Source organism: Botryllus schlosseri, chromosome 1 (genome assembly GCF_051294905.1).
Source record: "Botryllus schlosseri isolate E-star chromosome 1, Bs_hap1, whole genome shotgun sequence".
NCBI classification, from domain to species: Eukaryota; Metazoa; Chordata; class Ascidiacea; order Stolidobranchia; family Styelidae; genus Botryllus; species Botryllus schlosseri.
The window spans coordinates 36,031,597-36,054,341 of record NC_137236.1 but is presented as its reverse complement, the minus strand read 5'-3'; the positions used below and the strand labels follow the sequence as shown (position 1 = coordinate 36,054,341).

General features: G+C 39.3%; 1 protein-coding gene and 1 long non-coding RNA gene across 2 annotated transcripts in view; both read left to right on the top strand.

Moving 5' to 3' along the window:
- LOC145448602 (uncharacterized) overlaps positions 1 to 22,745 on the top strand; it is a 92,466-nt gene that overhangs the window by 48,974 nt on the left and 20,747 nt on the right. The gene's annotated exons all lie outside the window — the stretch shown is intronic.
- LOC145448414 (kelch repeat and BTB domain-containing protein 12-like) lies at positions 17,756 to 19,575 on the top strand. Its single transcript, XM_080326796.1, has one exon. It carries the CDS (start codon positions 17,878 to 17,880, stop codon positions 19,501 to 19,503), a length of 1,626 nt encoding a protein of 541 aa, XP_080182922.1. The 5' UTR covers positions 17,756 to 17,877; the 3' UTR covers positions 19,504 to 19,575.

Sequence of the window (22,745 nt, the reverse complement as noted above, 5' to 3'; positions counted from 1 at the left end):
AAATTGACTCGTGAATTTTGCTCCGAGTCACGAGTCGTTCCACATTTCTGATACGCCGAGTCAAGTCAAGTCATTTTAACAAATTGATTCGAGTCAAGTCAGGTTATGCGAAAAAGGTGACTCGAGTCATCCAACTGCCCCATATATAATGTCAATACGACTTGCAAATCAAGTTTGATTCATTCTTCAAGTGAAGTTGGATGGGTAAGACAAAATATCATTGCTTGAATTAGGCGTGGTAGTAAAGGGGTGTATATAGATAGCTAATCATGTCTAGTACAAGAAACGCAAAGTAAATAGTTTTCAGCGCAAATGTGCATTGGTGTGAGGTCAACCCACTCTGGTGAGGATGGAGTGAATCTGCAGAATGAAGAAACGGTAAAACCATCTTCTCCTATACCTCCGATACAATATATGGAATCATTCAATGATACGAGACTTGCATCTGCAATTGCTGTCGGTTTGTTTTTAAGTTGAACCCATTGATTTGCAGACGAGTGAAATGTTTCCACAACCCGTGATGTCCACCGGTAACTTCCTCCGATAACGAATATTGACCCCGAAAAAGAAACTGAGCGGGGATAGCTTCCGTGGTTGCTTATCATATCCTTCATCTTTTCCCATTTTGAATTTCTGATCTGAAAGTTTAGTCGGTTGACTGATTTATCATCACATAAAACATAAATGTATGAGTCGTTAGCAATAGTACCGAAACGTTTCAAATGCTTGAACTTTTCTTCATGGAACCTCTCTACTTTCCCAGTTATTGGATTGAAGGATCGGATACAATTCGTGCCATCGTCAAAAAGAAGTAATAAATCATCATCGACAATTTCTGTTTTGGTGGTGTCCGGTCCTTTCGCAGCTTTCAGAAGATGCTGATTTATAAATTTATACAACGCCAAGTCGTTGCTGATAACTGGGTGTGTTTCTAACAGATGCTGTAAAAATACCGAAGAGATTTCGTGAATTTCGATTACTTCAAGACATTCATGCAAATCCAATTTCTTCTGCCGATTATGCTCAATCCACTTGAGTGATAGGATTAGTTTTTCTTTTTCGCATAATTTGGATTGGCTGGACTTCAAAAGTGTGAGAATTAGGTTTTTTCCAACATTTCCAAATTTAGGTTGGTTTGAAATTTCCATGATATTTTCATGAAGGAATATTTCGCATTTCGCGGAAACAGTGTTCAGCCCATACATATCCGCAACATTCCTCGTAGAGAAATAAGTCGCTACACTAATTGATTCCGCTAAAATATCAGAAACTTCATGTTTCACATCCTCCAACTGCATAAGGCTTGCTACGTGAAGAAGATCGTTAATCTTTCCGTCCAAAGTCTCAAAATTACCCGAATCTATGAAATTAATACAGTTTTTCACACATTCCGAATCCACGTCTTTTAAAATGACTTTTCCTTCGCGACTCTCTTTCGTGTCGTGCTTCAACATGGCTTTGAAATAATCTGAACCAGCCGACAATACATTTTTGTGAGTGTAATAGACATCCTCTCCGACTTGAACTATGAAATCACAATGATCATTTTCTAGTTTCATTTGATGCAATTCTTGCATCATCTTCACTGCATGTTTCTCCACATTAGGACGTATGACGTGCACCATGATTACCGGTTCTAATTTATATAGGCCTACTTGATATAAGGCTGTCATACCAAGTATTCACACGTAATCGAAAATGTCATCCAAACATATAAGCTGAATTTCAAGAGCCACGAGAATCGTGACGATGCCATGACTTACAATATCACATGTCTATGGTTCATAATAACCCTTACTCGATCAAAAGGCAATCGTGGAATATTTGGATGGTACTATTACCAGTAACCTGCAATACTGAATACACAAAACTTCTGAAGGACAAAGTCACCAAGAACAGAGTTCTAGAAACTAACGTACCGACAATCAAAACCATGGAGATACAAATAGCCTTGCAGAAAGTTGTGTATTTCTCTCGGAATACCTTACACTGCTACATCAATATCATCGTCGTTGTCACTCTCGATTGAAATATGATACTAACGTCACATTATCTGGGGTCAGTATACCCATAAAACCATGCTCAGCTCATCTGGCCAGTTCTGCAACACAGACGACATGAATCACGTACTAAATAAATAAATCACCGACTGCTATATTTGAGACCAAACAATCATGTAACTTTCACCAATTACGAGCGCACCCACTGTTTACATCTAGCAAATATTCAATTCGAAGAGATTAGGTTGACTTCTTTAATAAAATGCTAAAAATCATACATTTCTATCATATTCCAAGAGCGAGTTACACTATTCATTTTCTAATGGTTTCTCATACGTATCGATAACGCATCCTTGTAAAAAATCATAATTCCACATCACATCTGTAACGTCCACATGTATGACCTAAATAGTGCCAACAATGTAACAAAAAAAATCCTATTTCCAAAGGTAGTGAATAGATTTTAGGTCGTCGCAATGTCTGGCAAACATCAAAATATCAGTAAATAATATATTCAGATGTGAAATAAACATGAATATATTTCGGAACTGACACTATACGGGGCAATCGTAGGTGACTGAAAAATAAAAAATAATATGTTTTATCACTAAACAATGATTTTAAAAGCGTTCGACAACAAAACATTAGTGCTGGTATACGACCGATCAAGTTTCAATGGTACCTAGGTGGGTGCTGGGGACTGTCGAAACTATCATTTTTAAGATATATTTTGTTTTTAATATTTGCTTTATTTCAATAAATTCTGAACGCGAGAGAGTCGTTTCCCACTAAGCGAGTCGTTTTATTACAATTAGAACTCGATTCAGATTCGAGTAAACTCGAATCGTTGTACCCAGCCCGTAGCAATATGCTGTGTCGTTACCGCATATTATACCGAATTGATTTGATAACGAGTTCATCCAGTATTTCCAAAGAATGTTTATATGTGTCAATTATAAACCGTTCAAGAGAGTAATTAGCCTTTATTACAGTTGATACACCTTCAATTCCCACTCTTGGAATGATTCTGGGCATCGTAATTGTGGTTTAACTAAACTAGGGTTACCATATTTTGAGATCCAAAAAAGGGGACATTTTTCAAAAAATCCGAAAGCTCTTTTACCGGAAAGGAAAAATGACTATTTTGATAATTTTTCGACTTTTAGTGAAAACAAAAGTCATCATGTAGACTCGACTGCCGAATTACCCACCTTTACCCAATTGCTCACTAAAAATGTCATCTGTGCCTTCGCTACTCTCGAAATACCCTCCGCGCCGTGATTTTCTTTATCTTGTCAACTCTGGCGTTCGCTGCGTCGGAGTCCAGTATTTGATCGATTAATAACACTTTTTCTAGAAAAGAGGACAAATTCACATAAAGAGGACATGTGGGCGTCCTCTGCGGGCAAATTCAACTTATTGAAAAAAGAGGATTAATCCTCTTAGAAAGGGCAATGAATGTTTGTTGATATTGTTATTTAACATTTTGCTCGTACTGCTGCAGGGCATAGCAAAATCCGCTGGCGCATGACCAACTCTGTGACGCTGTGATCCGTATGTGTTATGTAAGTTTTAAAAACGTTGTCGGCACGATTCGAACGTGCACCTTAAACTCTCGACCACGACAGCACCGAGCCAGCGGTGAGATTCGAATTCACGACTCCTGGCTTACGAGACCAGTTCTGTAACCACTGAGCTACAGCGGCTGACGTCGAACCGAACTGTGGAGATGTTTGCATTTTTATAAAGTACAAGTTGATGAGATCCTATATAACTATATTCATTTGAAGATCATCTTTATGAAATCTGAGCCTATATGCTACATTCCGACTACAATAATAATTTTAGTATACTTAATGGCTATTGTATTATTGTTCCATTAACCACGTGGCATTTGCAATAACCGTATTGCTCATTGTTTGCAAAGCGCAGCGGTGATATAAGTAGCGTAAACTATTAGCGAAAAGGTGTGTATCACCACCTGTGTGTCACCCATTATAAATGGGTGTGAATATACACCCGTTCTACACGAAACAGTACCTACATGGGACTTACACCACGATATAAAAATCAAATTCAACATTTTAATCGACATGGTGCTTGTACGATGGGACGCAGGAAGTTATGATAGCTCTATATGGAATATTCACAAGATTTGTGATCATTCTGTATCTATACATTGACTGCATTTGAAAGATCTCAGCTGTTTGCCATATCACGCACGGTTTCATTGTAACTGCCGAGGTAGTTCTGAAATGCTTGTAACACCTGCTTATATGCAGCGGTAACGTAGATCCTATTGTCAACGTCAGAAAATGGAAGAATATGAGCAGAACCAATGTAACCAAAGACTAAACTAAAAAGACTCTGGCGTAAGTCGGCTTATATGAATGATAGCCGAGTCAGGGCTGTAATCGCAAGACTAATTCCACGGTGCAGATGATCGAATAGTCCAGGTCGGGGACGGGCAGCATGCGACCCGCGACGTGATTTTTAGCGGCCCGCTGTCAGTTTCTGGTCGTACACGATTATGTTGCCCGCGGCCATAGTCTGCCGTAGTCCCCCACTACTCGCTTACTACTACTACATTATTCTTTAGCGTGCGTGTGTGTATATAGCGTGCGAGGGTGGATCTTATGCACGAGTTCGTCAACACGAGAAGTCTTGCATTACCGGCATTTCCGCATGAACTCAAACCTAATGAATTGATATCTTGGTGAATTTGAAACAAATCTAAACCCACTTTTCGGTCTTACATGATAATATGACCCGCGGTCACAGTCTGCCGCAATTGTTCACTACCTGCTTACAACGTCAAATCATTGTGACTGTAGTTTATTCTTCCTTTTTTTCGGACACAAATAATAGTGATTGGTAATTAATAATTATTCTTTATTTCTTTGTTTTCTTTGTGCCTACATGCAGCTAGAGTTCAAAGAACCTGTTCACGACTTTGATCAACCACAGATGTCTTCAACAGCTATTGAAGTACATTACGGTAATAAATTCATTGAATACTGTTTTGGACTCCATGCTTCAAATTTGAAGTTTACATTATATACGATTATTCCCATTGATTGATTATTATTATTAGACACAACAGTGGTGCTTTTAGCCAGTTTAAGGCTTTACACGTTTTCGCATAGTACAATGAATGGCATTTTTCGGGTCTTTAATGTTCTACCACTCTCTCATGCAGCCGCCACGCTCGCTTCATCTTCGTTCCTTTGCTGCCGACTTTTAAAGTCACTGCAACAGCAATGAGGTCGGCATTGAGGAGCCCGTATAACCTCCGACACGCTAAAGTTGGTCCAAACCGGGATTCGAACCACTCCCATTGGTGTCGTGACCAACTGCGCCACTCGCTTCCCCTATAGATGGATAAATACGCGTTTTATGTGTCGATTTAGGAATCCGGCCCGCCAAGTACTTCATTTTCCCATATCCGGCCCGCCGACTGCAGAAGTCGCTCGCCCCTGGTCCAGGTGATAATCTGGCTAATCCTCTGTTGCTATCAAACAATAAACAGAAGCAGGAGCGGGCAACTTCTCCTGGTCGGCGGACGGGATTTCGGTAAATGAAGTAATTGGTGGGCCGGATTACAGAATGTATACAATAATCGCGTATTTATCCACCAAACAAGGAAACAATCGTATTTAATGTAAATTTTACGTTTGAAGCACAGAGACTAAAACATAATTTAAAGAATTTATTAACAGTAGCTGTTGAAGCAAATCAGACATCTGTGGTCGGTCAAAGTTGTCAATAAGTTCTTTGAACTCTGGCTACATGTCATAGGGGTAGCAACCCTTGGTAAATATTGCACGTGAATGGTGGCGAGATAGCGCAGTGGTATAATCCACAGCTGCAACACCAATGGGCTGAGGGTTCGAGTCCGAGCGTGTTCGATTCGAGAATTCCTACCCCAGCGTTAGAGGTTTATCTAGGATCCTCCTCGTTATCTCATCCGTGTAAGCGGTGTCTTATTAAGAGCCTAGAAGTGGGCCGTGCTACAAGTCGGCATCTACGGAATGAAAATGAACAAAAATTGGCCTGGTGTTAGACCATTGTAGTCGACAAACACCACTAAAGCCACAAACAACAGTTAAATTGGAACACAGTCTTGTTTCGTTATAGCTCATGGTCGAAAATGTATGTAGAACCGAACAGGGTAATTTTAATGTCTATCTTTCTCAGGTTGGTAAACTTGGATTCATTCTGCGACGAATAAAATTTGTCAATACTTCCAGAATATAATTTTCCTTTCAGTGTGAAGAACTCTCTGCGGGCCGATCAAATCCCTTCGCGGGCCGTATCTTGCTCGTCACTGGTTGTTCCAAATGTTATGTTCACGTTCGTATGTCCGTCGTGCGGGCCTCGATATTTCAGAAGTTCGTTTATTCTCGAACGAACCTTGGAAGTTTCTAGACTGTTGGTTTTTTATGAAATTACATGAATTTTCATAAATTATGCTTGATCTATATCACACTCCTACGCTTCTGATAAACATGACATGCCTCCGTTACCGCTAAGTGCTCAACAAGGAAACAGGCTTGAAAAAAACAACATGACCGTATGCTACCGCGCAATTGCAAATTTAGTCATTTGTAATGAAACTGGAAAGTATGTTTGAGTCCCTTGATGGCGAATTCTATCCTGAGCAACTCTGGCGAACAAGGTCTCCTGGTGAAATCTAACACTGTATCAAAATAAAAATATATTGAAGAAGATATTATAAAATATGATAGGAGATTCGATCTATGGTAACATATTTATGATTGCTCTCTTTTCAATGACACCAGGCATATTAAGATTAATATCACCGGTAATACATTGTCCGGACATATGCGCACAGACAGGAAGGCACCAACGGAAGTAGTTTGCGACTTGCATTATACAGTAATATGTTCACGTTCCAAGCGGAACGTTTTATAAAACTTTCCGGTCACAAGAATCATAACCATTTTGAGGCAGGAGTTCTTAACTTGTGGTTAATGTAGGCTACCCTTTTCAGGTGCGAAACACCAAACCAGGTGTACCACATGCAGTGAAAATTTATTAGCATATTTCTGTTTTGGGAATCAGCGAAAAATTCGGTTATTGAATTTTGGGTTGTGGTCCCCATGTTATTAGACGTTAAAAAGCAATGTTTCAGGCTGAGATAGATGCTCTCTAGAAAGACTACTACTGGTCGTTTCTACTCCTTCCGATATCTTCATTTTATGGGAATCATTTTCGTTTTGAAATGTGATGGAGTTTTGCATAAGCTGAGCTGGTTGATCCAAAATTCGGGATTCACATTTCACCCTAATATACCCTCATATTCCCTCATTCCACCAATATGAGAGGTCAACACCAACTATGCAGGGCACATAGAAGTCGATTGCAATCGTATCATTTAGAAACCACGAATAAGAGCCAGATGGTGAAATAATAGGAGCACCCGGTATACCTCTGCGTTGCCGATAATAACTTCCCCAATATTCTGCAGTATGGTGATGACACTCTGAAATGCACAACAAACACTCTAAGTCAGTGATTTCCAACCGCGGTTCTGAGAGCCACATGCGGCTCCCAGCTACCCTTCTTGCGGCTCCCATTGACGTTTGAAAGTCCCGTAACAATATTAAAAAATCAGTTTATAACAAAAAGATGAAATTCATATTAAAATCTTACCCTTGCATAGCTTTGAGTCTGGGGTTTATAATTAGAGATGGAGACCAATTCATATGCTGCCGAGCAGAGTTGGATCAATTGTAATTTGTAATTGAGCTGAATGTAATTAATTACATTTTTCAATGTAATTGTAATGTAATTGTAATTGAAGCAATTTTATTTTGTGTAATTGTAATTGTAATTGTAAGTTGACAAAAATTTTGCTCAATTACAATTTTATTTCAATAAATTGCTATTGAGACCTGACAGGCACAACATAAAATAATTGACTTATAATGCATTCTCTTTAAATGTCGACAAGGAATTTGGTGGGTCCATTCGCGGAAGCCCTTGACTGCGCCCTTGCGGGCGAAGTTTTTCATTTTGACCGCTATGCTGGCCTCGGCTGCCATTGTATACAATTAACTAACCAACGGATGGATTCGCAACACGTGACTCACGATTGAATACGCCGAGAAGCGAACTGCTGAGCCGGCTAAAAGCAGCAGAATTGATAGTCCCATAGCTGGCGATCCAAGCGTCGAAATTTGATATGTATGGTCGTAATCGAAAGCTAGTGTCGCACTGATTCCGCAATAAAAGTATATTTCCAGGCAATGGTACCATCCCAAAATAGTCGTGGAAAGTCTGGGAATCGGCATTGTTCTGAGCAATCGCTGGGCGTAATTGGTCATTGTTGTGGTCATGCTGCTGCGGCGTTCTCACTTTTCAGAACAGTCGGCCTTAAACGGCTATTTTGGAGCAGTTACATTGCCCTGACGAGATTTTAATTTGTATTTTCGGAATTAGTGCATCAATAGCTTACGATAAAGACCAAATGCATGAAATTTGGACGCTTAGATCGCCAGCTCTCTAGGACTACAAAGTTTGCTGCTTTTAGCCGGCTCTGCAGTACGTTTGTCGGTGCCTTCATCCGTGACTCACATCTTGCGCATCTATCCGTGGGTTGGCAATCTACAATACGATTTCAGATCACGATGCTGCATCGTTACATCGTCTGGCTAACTAACCAGACCACTGGATATTATATAACGTCTTATCTGACAAAGAACGGTTTTGATTTTACTCCTCATCCTAATTCCTACGTCCCTCGATAAAAATAATATAATTTTTTTAATTATATACTATATACGCAAATCCAACACGTGCATATATTATAATACTTTTTTCAACGACATACTGCATACTGGAATAGTTCGAAAACGTTTTTTCTTTTTATTAATTAACGGGTATTTGCGTATCATGAATGAAACATGAATACTTGAATTGTTGTTAATTACGACGCTACGGTTGTCAAGGAGCACGGTTGAATTTATGAATATTCAATTACATGTAATTGAAGCATGCAAGGAGTAATTGTAATTGTAATTGTAATTTGATATATTTAGCATGGAGAAATTTTAATTGTAATGTAATTGAGACATGCATGAAAGTAATTGTAATTGTAATTGTAATCGAACTGAAATAATGTAATTGATCCAACTCTGCTTCCGAGTAGCGATTCTTTACTCAGCGACGATCTCGTTACTCAACTCATGCCAAAAAGTATACTCACACTCATATGGGTTCATATTGGCATTCAAATTTCGGTCAGCTCACCACCAGAATTAAGTGCAAGTGGTGTTACAAGACATTTCCCAACAGTATCTGACCATCAAACCAATGGATCATTTGATGCACACAACAGGCTTATTAGTACCTTTACTGATGAGTTCAATCGCCGCGTTGACGGTATGAATGCTTTTCACCCACGATGAAAAGGTGTTCAAATCCTATTGTAGTTAATGTGTCCACTGCCCCTAGAAATTATCAACTTGAGTTGCTATACATTCAGTGGGATATCGAGCTCAAGAAATCATTTAAAACTGAAGACTTACTTGAATATTGGAGCCAAGTTTCAGAGGGAAAGTATCTTAACTTGATAACCAATGACCAGAAAAACGATTCTCTATTTAGATAAACTTTTATGCATGTGAAGCACTTTTCAGCCAAATGGTCAGAATCGAAAATCAATATCGCAATTGATTGGCCGATGACCAGCTCAGGCAGCTACTGCGTACATCTCTGCAATTACGCATCGCTTTGACACACTTCTTGAAGCTCAAAGCCAATGCCAAGTTGGACATTAAATTAATTTGTGTATTTTTCTAATGTTAATGTTGCTATATTCGTTGGTACGTACTTTCATGCTTTAAAAGTTTTGTTATACCTAAGGAGTGTATTCGATCGGCTCTACACGTACTATGAAATTTGAAATGCGGCTCCGACAACAAAAAAGGTTGGAAACCACTGCTCCAAGCCTAGGCGATATGATTGATGGCGTACATGATATTAGGATTTAAGTCGTACCCTAAATCTATTTCAATGGGAACAACTTTTTTTATTGAATAATAAATATTAGCACGCGACCCGCAAATATACCTTTATCCCCGGGTCGTTACGTAGCTGCAGAGCGAAGGCATATTTTTATCAGACCATTAGACCAGTGTTACTTTAACCCAGTGGTTCCCAACCTTTTTGACCTTGCGGCACACTTTGAAAATGAAAAAGATTTCGCGGCACACTAGCACAGTGGTTTTGAACTCTTTTGGCTTACGGCAAAAGCAAACTACCAGAATGCGTTAGCAGCAACCACAGTCTTATATAGGTGGTCACTGAGGAAGTAGCCAACTTCTGCCTTTTCGGTGCTCTCAAGTAGGCTTTTCGCTGCTTCAAAGAAGAAATTAAGTTTTCTTTTATCTCTGTGGACATTTCACAAATACGTCTACGAATGGTATAATTTGACATGGGGATCGTTTTCAATTCTTTTTTTTTACAATTTTATTGCAGGCAGGAATACGGACTTTCTCTCAGTCCGTGTGAGGTTTTGAATTATCAACCATTACCTCTGTTGCCACATAACTTGCTTGCTGAGATCTCGTTCAAACTTCAGGCTGAGGTTAATTTCATAAGATTGGCTTGACAACAAAGTCTGCACACTACCTCGTTGCCGATGTAATTAACCGTCGCATGGAAGAGTCCGATCGCGATCGTCAACAAATACAGACGCGTATAGAGGTGTCTATACTTGGAAGCCAAACGCGTTTCCATGCAGATCGTGTAATAGCTTCTGAGAGGATAGCAATACCTCAGTCAAGAGTCGTACTGGCAGCCAGCTGCTGTTCAATTGCAGTTCCAACAAACCGGGATGATAAACCTCAGGACCGGTGAAATTTGTTAACTGATATAATTTGATCAACATTACTTCTCAATTCTCAAATTTGTCGCCTGCAACATTACGTTGCGCCCTGAGCCTAGATTTTACCTGCAATGCTGGCACGCTACCTAACAATCGCAATGTGAATGGTTCTGTCGGCAATTCTAATTTGTAAACGTGAACATCACTTCCAAATGAGTAGCCTATACATTTCTCGATGGTGGGAATGCCTTCCTAGGTGTTGGAGGTTTATATTGGCTCCTACTCGTCTTCGGATCTGCAAAAGCAGTATCTTACAAAAAGTGGACCGTGCTATAAGTTGGCATCTCAGGAATCAAAATATGTTATATCGGCATGGTATAAAATTATCATCGATAACGAAGACATGGCAAGAATACGACTACAAATAAAAACAGAAAAAGGTCATCAACTACGTCACGTCCCTGTTCTGCCTCCGGTTGTGATGGGGTGACAAGTAAAAGGTCACCTTCGGCCACACCTCAGCATCACGGTCTAATAGCCCGAGTCTAGTTATCTATCTATCACCGTCCTAAATGCTACTATATGTGGGCAAACTAGCGTATCACACCCATTGACGGTGGAGACCCCAGTTTCATTCACGGCAGTGCAGTAGCAAGTTACGAAGCGTCGCAGATTTATGATATTCTCCGACCCTATACGTTGCTGTGCTCAGAGCGTCTTTACAATAAAAAGCCAGAAAAAGACCCAATCCATGACCTGATGGGATGCCTGATTGAGATAACGTTACTATGGCCGTCGCGATATCCTTGTATCTGTTCACTGCATCGGATTGTACATCGCGTGTCTTGATATAGTGAATTCAATAGAAAATCCAACAATGACACACTCAAAGTTTAGATTTTTGTTATACTTCGACCCAGTTTACCGCATTTGCTCGCGGCACACCTGAGCAGTCCAATTGGCACACTAGTGTGCCGCGGCACACCGGTTGGGAACCACTGCACTATATAATCATATGTCCTTACTACACCATCTACTGTGAGGCAATATTTTTTCAGCCCACCCATACAGCCCCCTGATCAAAACGCCCCCCCCCATTTCGCCCCCTCAGCGTTTCCTCCCCCTTCAAAATACAAATCGACCCCTGGGGGGCGCTGGAGACAAGGTTAAGAACCACTGGTCTAGGGCAAGGCAGAATCGATATTTGGGTTAACTAGACTCGATAATTGCTGGGAAACTATCTCCTCGTAAAGCTTGATATTGTGGAGAAGCCACGATGTGTTTTCTACGCCACTCGGTCTTGGCGGTGTATCGGCCATTGCCCGACAAGGCAACATTCCCATTACTGTACATTCGTATCAGCTAATTCTTTTTCCCCGGAATGCTATTATCACCGCCAAAGCCGTGCCAGCTATAGTAATCCTATATAGAAGCCGACTAATCCTAGAAAGGACCATATTTCTTTTAAATTCTGGTTTTTATTTACATTGGATATGCTAACCAACTCATCAATTCTCTATTTCTGGCATTGACGATAGGATCTATCTTACCGCTGCATACGAGCAGAACGCTGAATGTGAGCGAATATGAGCAGAATATTTTTGGAACTACAAGGAAAACGATACCAGTTGAACATCCTCCGAATTTATTTTGTCTTTATTGTTTGTTTGTTTGTTTTTATTACATCATTGGCGCTTATCGCTATTATAGTCATTTGCGCCCAGAACATGAATTTCATAAATGTCAGATGTCTTTGTGCTTTTGCTCCTTGAACGCGATCTTTAGCTGCCATCTTTCAAGAGTTCGGCTCTCTCTTCGTCTGAGCTTTTCAATGCGCTGCATTACAGCGGGATCGGCGATGAGGAGCCCAGATAAACATGATCTAGAGATTCCTTATCATAAGTATCTTCGTAAGCATTGTGATCAGAGGTGGTCAGGAATGAATTACTTCTACTTTCGACGTATTTGAAGTAGATTTTGCCGACTCGTCTACTTTCTCAAAGCAATTAATATCCTACACTAATTCGACTTCTACTCGACAGCTTCAGGTTTTACGCAAAACTAAGCCGAGAGTACTTACTTACCTACTTGTAAATCTCTGCTGCTACTTCTACTTCTAATTCTACTTTATCATATTCACTTGGCAGATCTCATTTTCATGTACGTTTATTAAACTTGATTTCGTCAGCTGCTGAGCGTGTGTCACGCTCAGCAGCTGACGAAATCAAGTTTAATAAACGTACATGAAAATGAGATCTGCCAAGTGAATATGATCAAGTAGAATTAGAAGTAGAAGTAGCGACGAAAAAATTTACTCAAGTACGAGTAGAAGTACTTCTTCCATAAGCAACCTAAAACTACTTGAAGTAGAAGTAGAATTGACTGACTTTAAAAGTACTCAAGTAAGTAAGTAGTTATAAAAACGATCCTAATTCGTTCACATGGACTGTAAAAATGTGCAAATTGAGCTATGCGATAGGTGACGAGCTTGATTCATATTGATGCATACCAGCAGGTATCCAATTTTCGCTAGCATAAGCATTCGTCCACATCATGGGATGAAAATGATAGTATTGATATGGAAATGCGATGCTAATCCTATGTTTTCTCGAACAGCACGTTTTAGAAAACAGCATGGTATGGCGCCATTCCCCATATTATAAGGGTCGTAGTTTAGTCGAAGAGCAATACGGAGAAGTTGTATAGGATACGGTGTAAACACTTTGCGCGATTAGTAAACGTTAATAAAAATATGGTGGGCCGTAAAAATGTCATATTGTGTAGCTTTATTCCCGGAAATTAAAGGCATTGCTACACTTGCTTTTATACTTCAACATATCCAGACAAAAGAACTGATAATAATTATATCTCAAAGTATATGATATTGGGAATTGAAAGTGAAATATAAATACTACTTCTAAAAGCAGAACATGTATTTCATGTTTTTAGTCCAGAAAGTTTCAAAGGTGGTATGATAAAACAGCTATTAAACTAAAAAGAGTCAGAGTCCACTTTTCCAGGTTTGGACATGCCATGGTCATGCTGGATTACGATATGACAAGTAAATGCTAGATTGCGAAACATCAGTTTCAAACGTTATATACTGTGATGAATTATTTGATATGGACGAGGGGCGACAATGTGGTCTGAACGGAACCACGCCAACCTTCTATCTAAATTATATTCACCGATATTTCGTGAAATCATATTGGTTACTCCGTATCTAGCACTGCACGCTAAGTGCGACGAAAATTCTGATGACGAAAATTAAATGTTGATGCGCCGTGAAAACAGCTACAAAAATCCTCAGGCTATCTTCCTGATTGGAAAATTGAACTACTTCAACTTGACAAACTGAAAATAGCGAAAAGTAAGTAAGTAGATCACAAAATATTACGAAGTAGAAGTAGAAGATCAAGTAGAAAATCAGGTCTACTTGAGTAACTACCAGAAGTAAAAGAAAACTACTTGAGTACTTCGAAAAAGTAGAAGTACTTCGTTACTGACCACCTCTGTTGCTTACCTTCATTTTACATATGTTATATTCGATGGAACCGGCTTATATAATAGATCGTATCGTATTGATATGACTCAACTCTAGAGAGATATCGATTCCCGTATTACGCATGCTGGCGGGTGTTATACAGTTATTTCGTTTTCGATAACCAAATCGTGTCCATTTACATGGGTATGGGGATGATGATATTTTATTATGCCGGTGATGGAAAAATGAAGCCTTAATTTGAATATCATGTAATCCAACTACGGTATCGGCTCGTTGGTCAATGGCAGTGGTTCAATAACATCACCATGAACGACTTCACAGTGTAGAACGGGATTTTAACCTTACCAGCGGAACACATACGCTGATCTGCCAGCCTTCCCGGAACCCCAAATTTTCGCCGAATAATACAAAGAAAATCCACCACAATAAACATATAATACATAATTATAGAATACCAAATCAACTGCACATCAAAATAAATTCTCACACAAAACGAATACATTCTAATGAATATTTTTCGCATATCGTCTATTGGTAAAATATACTTGAAACGCAGAATTAATCAATATCTGATGAAATTGCGGCCGACACTTTTCGCCGCACCAACATTAAATCATTTTCTTATAATGCGAATAATATGGGAAATGTTGGCAAACTACGACTGCGACACCTCATTCGGTACAAGCGTGACACCGATCATTACGATGTCTATGGTTTATTTATCCATATATTTATTTACATTGATTACACTGGGCAACACATACTTTTAGGCAGACAAAGTAAGAGTGGTTTTGGGGTTTTGGAAGGGCACTGATTCCGAATATGACCTCGTTTTTTCAAATTGACTCTATTTTTGGAGATAATCCATGGGGCTGTTTTGACCAAAATCACATATTTTCGCTATATATGGTCTGCATAAAAAATCGGCTCAGTCGTACTATAAAGTTCAGAAATTCAATCTATTTGTTATTTTGACACGCTGAAGACTGTTTTAAATCAAAATACTTCAACAGAATTATATTTCGGGGTAATAGATTTATCATAATTGGAGGCTTTCACGGATATCATGCACATAAATAAACCTTAATCGTGTATATAAGTATTTCCCTAAATACTAAAATAGCGTTGCATTAATTAAATCAGTTTATGTCAACCACATATTTTAAATTCCAAATAATTAGTTGGAATATAATAATAATACCTTATCTTAAAGCAAAATTGGTTCTTGTACTATTTTCGGTTGTAAGCAATTTAGTGCAGTTTTTCGAAAGGTTTCAGCACTAGTCTGCCATTCTATGTTCGTCGCATCTGCACTGATATCTTTCTGTTGTTGTTTTGCTGTATAGGTGGAACCTTTTCCATTTCTATTCCCTCTAATCAACAATATCATCAGAAAATATATCAAGATGACTGAACAGGAAGTGAGATTTAATGCTCATGTTTGGTCCAAGGTTTCCATATGCAGATACCAATTCTCGGACCAACTGTTTGTAGTTTGGTGCTTTGTGATCTTCTAAAACGTTTTATTTACTACATCCTTTAAGGAATTCCATACAGTGAGCAGTCTGAGCCCCTTTCTTAATATGAAATTGTAATCCTTAGATCCTATTCGAATCTGAGATCCAGATTGCAGATTTAAGCTTCTTGTTCGAAATGGATACTAGGTATATCCACTTCGTAGGCTTTACGGAAAATTATCCATTTACGAGAGAAACGTGATGAGACGCATATGAGTATATTAGTTAAGCTTTCCAGGGGCAAAGTTGATTAATTTATACTCCTCTTTTATCTTGGTAAAATGACCAACTGGCACAGGAGAAAATATATTTCCATTGTTAAAAAGTACAATTTTTTGGCTTGACAAACTACGTTTTGAACAAACAAAGGTCTCGCATCAGGTCATGTTGAAATTGATGGAATAAATGAGAACGACATGAGTGTTCATCATAGCCAATTAACTATTTATGCGCAGTGTAAAAGTAAAAAAAATCTAAGATTTACTTCCTACCAAGTGAAATATTCAAGGGTAAATACAGCGATTTTAAGCTTTTTTAGTGGTGTAAGTATCTTCTTTTCTAGAGTCTATCTGGCGAAAATATTGTGATATTCGTAATCAGCGACCTTGAAAACCCCAGAAACGGCTCCTAGATGTTCCACCAATTTTTTTTCTTCATTTTGTTGACCACTGTTATTGGAATTTCTGCGACTGGGACGTCATATTTGGTGTTATAATACTATTTGGTCAGTAATTGCGATTACCCCTGTACAGCGTTAAAGCAAAAACATTGATGTTTATTGCAAATAATAACAAGTTATTGAGTTATGATCATTCCGTTAATATTTATGTCCAAATTTTTAAGCTAATAAATACACTTTTTCACTTCTTACAATTCATTCATATTCTGATGTCAACGTGATATGGCAACGACATAGATATTTCGACAAGATTTGAAAGTGGGACTTTCGTTGCATTGTTGACACTATTCTGGCCTTACTACAGTACACGGTAATGACTGATGATGTGCAGTGAAAATATGATTTTATTAGGATGTCATCAATTAGTCTATGAAGTCACCACAAATAAATAATATAACTCTACTATTAGATTTGAACAGCTTCATGAAGGTACAGAACTTCAATATACAGTTGAATAGTATGTTCATAATGACATGAACCCGAATATTTTCGGCTGACACGCGTCGGGGGTAATCGTCAGCAACTAATAGAGAATTCAAAAGAACATCGTATGTGGACAATCGTATTTGTATGATTTCTAGCGTTTTACTATGGTGGTTAAGTCAACCATTCTAAAGTTACTGTTTGCTAGATGTCAACAATGGCTCCATGCACGCAATTGGTAAAAGTTACAACTTTGTTTGATATCAAATATAGTAATCAATGATTACCTTATAAAATTCGTGATTCATGTCTTTCGCAGTGCAGAACTAAGCAGGTGAGCTAGGCAGGTTATGGGTTTACGGACGCAAGAATGTGTGTCATGGGTATCATTCCTCAATCCACAGTCACAATGACTTTAATATTGATGTTGCAGTGCAAGGTATTTAGATGGAAATATACACAACATTCTGCAAGGGAATTTGTAGTTCCATGATTTTTATACCGGTAAATTCGTTTCACGAACTCTGTTTCCAATGACTTCGTTTATTCCTTATTGTAGAAGCAGAGTGAATGGTGATTTAACATGTAACTATTCCATTTTCGTCCGACTAGCATAATCCAGCGATCGGAGGGTCGGGAACAAGCAGTATAAAAGTAAGCACAGACAACTTCGTGCTGAGCGAGGCTTCGTTAATTTCTATGGATTAGAATCCGTAGCATATTAGAAGCATAAGTCAACAATCGATCAGTTTTGTAATAGGTTTGGTTCAAAATGGTTATTATGATGCAAAAGTAATCGTTGTTATTGAAATTCACCTTACATATGCTTGGATGACATTTCGAATACCGTTGGTAAATTGTTATGACAGCTAAAGCCATATTGTTTATAACCGTTAACCATGGTATACGTCATACGTCCTAATGTGGAGAAACATGCATTGAAGATGATGAAAGAATTACATCAAATGAAACGAGAAAATGATCACTGTGATTTTATAGTTCAAGTCGGAGATGATGTCTATTACACCCACAAAAATGTATTGTCGGCTGGTTCGGTTTATTTCAAAGCTATGCTGAAACACGACACGAAAGAACATCGTGAAGGAAGAGTCGTTTTCAAAGACGTGGATTCGGAATGTTTGAAAAATTGCATTGATTTCATATATTCGGGTAATTTTGAGATTTCGGACGAAAAGATTAACGATCTTCTTCAGGTCGCATGCCTTATGCAGATGGAAGATGTGAAACATGAAGTTTCTGATATTTTAGCGGAAACAATAACTGCAGTGAGTTACTTCTCTACAAGACATGTAGCGGATATGTATAGACTGGACGCTATTTCCGCGAAATGCGAAGTATTCTTTCATGAAAATATCATGGAAATCTCAAACCAACCTGAATTTGGAAATGTTGAGAAAAACCACATTCTCGCAATTTTGAAGTCCGGGAACTCCAAAATATGCGAGAAAGAAAAGCTAATCCTTTCTCTAAAGTGGATTGAGTATAATCAGAAGAAGAAATTGAATTTTCAAGAATGTCTTGAAGTAATAAAATTTGATGAAATCTCCGCGGCATTTTTGCAGCATTTGTTGGAAACTCATACAATTATCAGCAACGATTTGGCGTTGTACAAATTTATCAATCAGCATCTTCTAAAAGCTGCGAAGAGACCAGTTAAAACGGGGGAAGAAATTGACAAACATGAATTAATACTTCTTTTCGATAATGACACGAATTGCATCCGATCCTTCAATCCAATAACTGAGAAAGTAGATAGGTTCCATGATGAAAAGTTCAAGCATTTCAAACATTTCGGTACTATTGCTATCGACTCATGCATTTATGTTTTATGTCGGAATAAATCAGTCCACCGGCTGAACTTTCAGATCAGAAATTCAAAGTGGGAAAAGATGAAGGATATGAATAGCAACCACGGAGACTATCCTCGCTCCGTTTCTTTGTCGGGGTCAATATTCGTTATCGGTGGAAGTTCTCCGGTGACATCAAGTGCTGTGGAGACGTTTCATTCCTCTGCAAATCAATGGTGTCAACTGAAAGACAAACCTACAGCAATTGCATCAGCAAGTCTAATATCATTGAACGATTCAATCTATTGTATTGGAGGCAGAGAAGATGGTGTCGCCGTTTCTGCATTCTGTAGATTCACTCCATCCACAACCGAGTGGGTTGACCTCCAATCAATGAGATTTCCCGTGTGCAGGAGTGGTGTTATTGCAGTAAACCAAAATATATTTGTGATCGGTGGATACAGGAGAAATAAGAAAGTAAACAATGTAGAATGTTATGATGTTCCTTCCGCTCAGTGGACTTCATTGTCATCTATGAATGCTGGTCATAATTTGGTTTCTGCTTATCACGTTGGCAACTGGATTTTGACAGTATCAGATTTCGAAACCTGTAATGAACTTGAAAAGTACGATATAACAAATGACAAATGGATTACAGTAAAACCAAAGGCAGATCAATGTTTTAAAATTTACAGATCTGCTATTGTGAAGATATAGATTGTGCATATCTACGATACCATTACAATTTTCATCGCTCAAATACGCTCACTACACTTCATCAAACGTTCACTATCATATTTGCGGTGGAAATTGTACGTATTTTTGTTGCTATAATCATTATAATATTTTGACAAATTTATTTTCCGTTTCTTGTACTATAGTTTATTGGTTAACGACTGTTTGCGATTGCGCATGTTATTTGCTAGCCTTTATATTTGAGTACGTTTTTAGAGGAACCAGTTCGCCAATATAACTGTCCTTATTTGTATTCGTTTTTCCAATCATTGTAAATTTACGATTTTAGTGATTTGTACGAATTTTAGTGATTTTGATTGTTTGATTACTCTTTAATTATCTTTTCGCTAGTATATAAATTGCCCTCATTACCGCTGTTTCGCGCTCCATTCCATCGAGCAACGGACGAGCAAGCACTATTACGAATCTCTCTCGATTACGCATCTTCATTCTTCATGTTTCAACCAAAGCCTTGTTCAATTCGGAGTGCTCGGTTGTGTAAGATTGAATACAAGACTAATACGCAAGGTTGGCCGAGTTCGGGAAGCAGATTTAGTGCAGCAGGCAGGGTTCGACGCCTGGTAAATTGGCGTCGAAACACCAACCATTATACCACGCCTAAGTCAAGTAATGATATTTTGACTTACATATCCAACTTTACATGAAGACTAGACCAAACTTGATTGGCATGTTGTATTGATATTATGTATAGAACAGTGTTTCCTGTCTTTTGATAACCCGGAAACACGTACTTTAATCTGTAAGCCTTCGCGGAACCCCAAAGTTTCGTCGACGTATAAAAACAAAAATGGACCACAATACACATCTATCTACATTTCTAAACATTGATTTAGATTGCTGGCGCGAGCAATTAACCGTCTATAAATATATTGCTAAAAGAATAAGATCAATAAAATTTAATTTTCACATGAAAAGAAAACATCATAAGGAATATTTATTACGAATCAGCGTCACTTCCACTGTTCCTTTACGATACCAGTTTTGAAATGCGGTCGAAACGCAACAGCGTGAAAACATATTTCCTAATTACCAGTGAGCTTATAAATATTGGATATAGAATTGGCATTTCAGAAGTACTGGGTTACGATATCGGAACTAAACCTTTCCTGCGCATACTCCACTGCATACGACGTTTCACCACAACAGTGACAATGCGACTACAAGTCATGCCTATTTACCTGCAACCAATGATAGTTAAGACGGCCGTTTCATCGCATGTCAAATGTATGAGTAAAGTATGTTTCTTAACCTCCAGAGATCCCTTGATATTGGTTCAGAGAAACCCTAGTGTTCCACCGCACAACAATTGAGAAGGACTTGTCTATACATAACTTCGTCCAGACGAATAGCAACTTCATTGCAATGCCTCGTTTTTGTCATTGCGCTACTGCTGTTTTAAAACATGCCAATTTTCGTCTTTACTACGGACTAAGGAATCAATATTGGGACTAGCGATTCACGTTACTAGCTGAAAGACTATCTCCACGTAAAGCATGATCTTGTGGGAAAACCTTAGGCCAGTGGTTCTCAAATTTTTTAGACACACACCCCTTTATGATACTGAAAAATTGTCATATCACGAAATGCATCCAGAATGCTAGAAATCCCAGCGGCTAGTTTGATGGCATGGGAGGATATGGCTGTTGATAACATAATTCTATCAGATGAATTCCGGACTATACACATAGCACTAACTATGAAATAGAGGTAAATCGCGCGGAGCGTGAAAAAAAATTCTTTTTAGCGCCTCCCTTTCAGATGCTTTCGCCTCCCCACAAGGGGCGCGCGCTCCCCAGTTTGGGAACCACTGCCCTAAGCCGTTTTCTATGCGTCTCGGTCTTGGCAGTGTTTGGGCCATTGCAAGGCAAGACAATATGCCCAATGCCCATTCACATCAGCTGATTCTCCCTCGGTGGAATGTTGTTGCCATCACCACAGCCGTTTTAGCTATAATGACGAATAGTGATGTTGGGCACAAGAGAATAGCTTATTTTGAAGCAACAACAACATGTTGAAACTGAAGTTAATTTCAGCATTTCAAATTGGTTTTCTTAGCTTTCTTCTTAAATATCAAATCAGGTCGCGGGCCGCAGCATATGACTTGGCAGGCCGCGTGATGGTGACCCCTGTTCTAAAACATGCCAATTTTCGTCTTTTCTACTGACTTATGAAGATTCCAGCACCCCATGCACTTGATTTTAATTTTGGATTCAGTATTACATATAGCTGAAACAAAGATCCATTTCATGCATTTCGTTCATGAGTAGTCTGCTATAGGTAAATAATATTTCCAACTGCAAAGGATTCGATAAATGATGAATGTGATGGTATGGAGACTGTATTCTATACGGTGACTTCCATGGTTAAATTAACACTGGTCTAGTGGTCTAGTAATAATATGACTCTGCTCTGCAGCTACGCCGCGGCCTACGCAGACGACCTAGCCTTGCTTGCTCCGAACACCGCATCGGCACAGCGCCTCATTAATCAGCTAGAGGCCACCGCCGCTCTTGTTGGCCTCCAGATCAACGCCAAGAAGACTGAGGTTCTGGCCATACCAGCTCTACCGAAGAACGCGACACCAATTCAACTGGGAGAAATCGATATCAAGTATGTAACGAGTTTTGTAATCCTCGGTATTGACGCCGTTGACTCCGGAAAAGCGCTCAAGGCGAGGCGAGCAAAGGCCTGGGGCGCGGCAAGACGGCTACATAGCCTCTTCCATTCAAGTGCCTCAACCCAGCTCAAGACCCGTATCTTCCGTGCCAATGTCGAGCGGAATAGAGGCACTCACACTGACAGAGAAGCTGGCTAAGACGCTCAACGCTAACTACGACGCACTCCTCCGCTATGCACTCGGCATTCACCATCCGGAGCATATATCCACGAATGCAATGCGAGAACTCACAGGAACGGTCCCGTGCCGTCTACTGGTAGCTGAACGACGCTTCCGCCTAATCGGCCATCTAGTGCGGCATCAAGACGAGAAACCAGCCGCCGCCATCATCAATCACATTCCCACGGAGCCATGGCGCAGAGGTGGCTGGAATCGGAAAACATGGCACTCGACAATGGAGACTGATCTAGCGCAACGCGGGCTGTCGCGTGAAGACGCCCACGACCGCCTACGTTGGAGACGCTGAACACGAGCCCAAAACTGATTATCTCGATGTTATTTTGTATCATGTTTTCTTTTGCCCTTT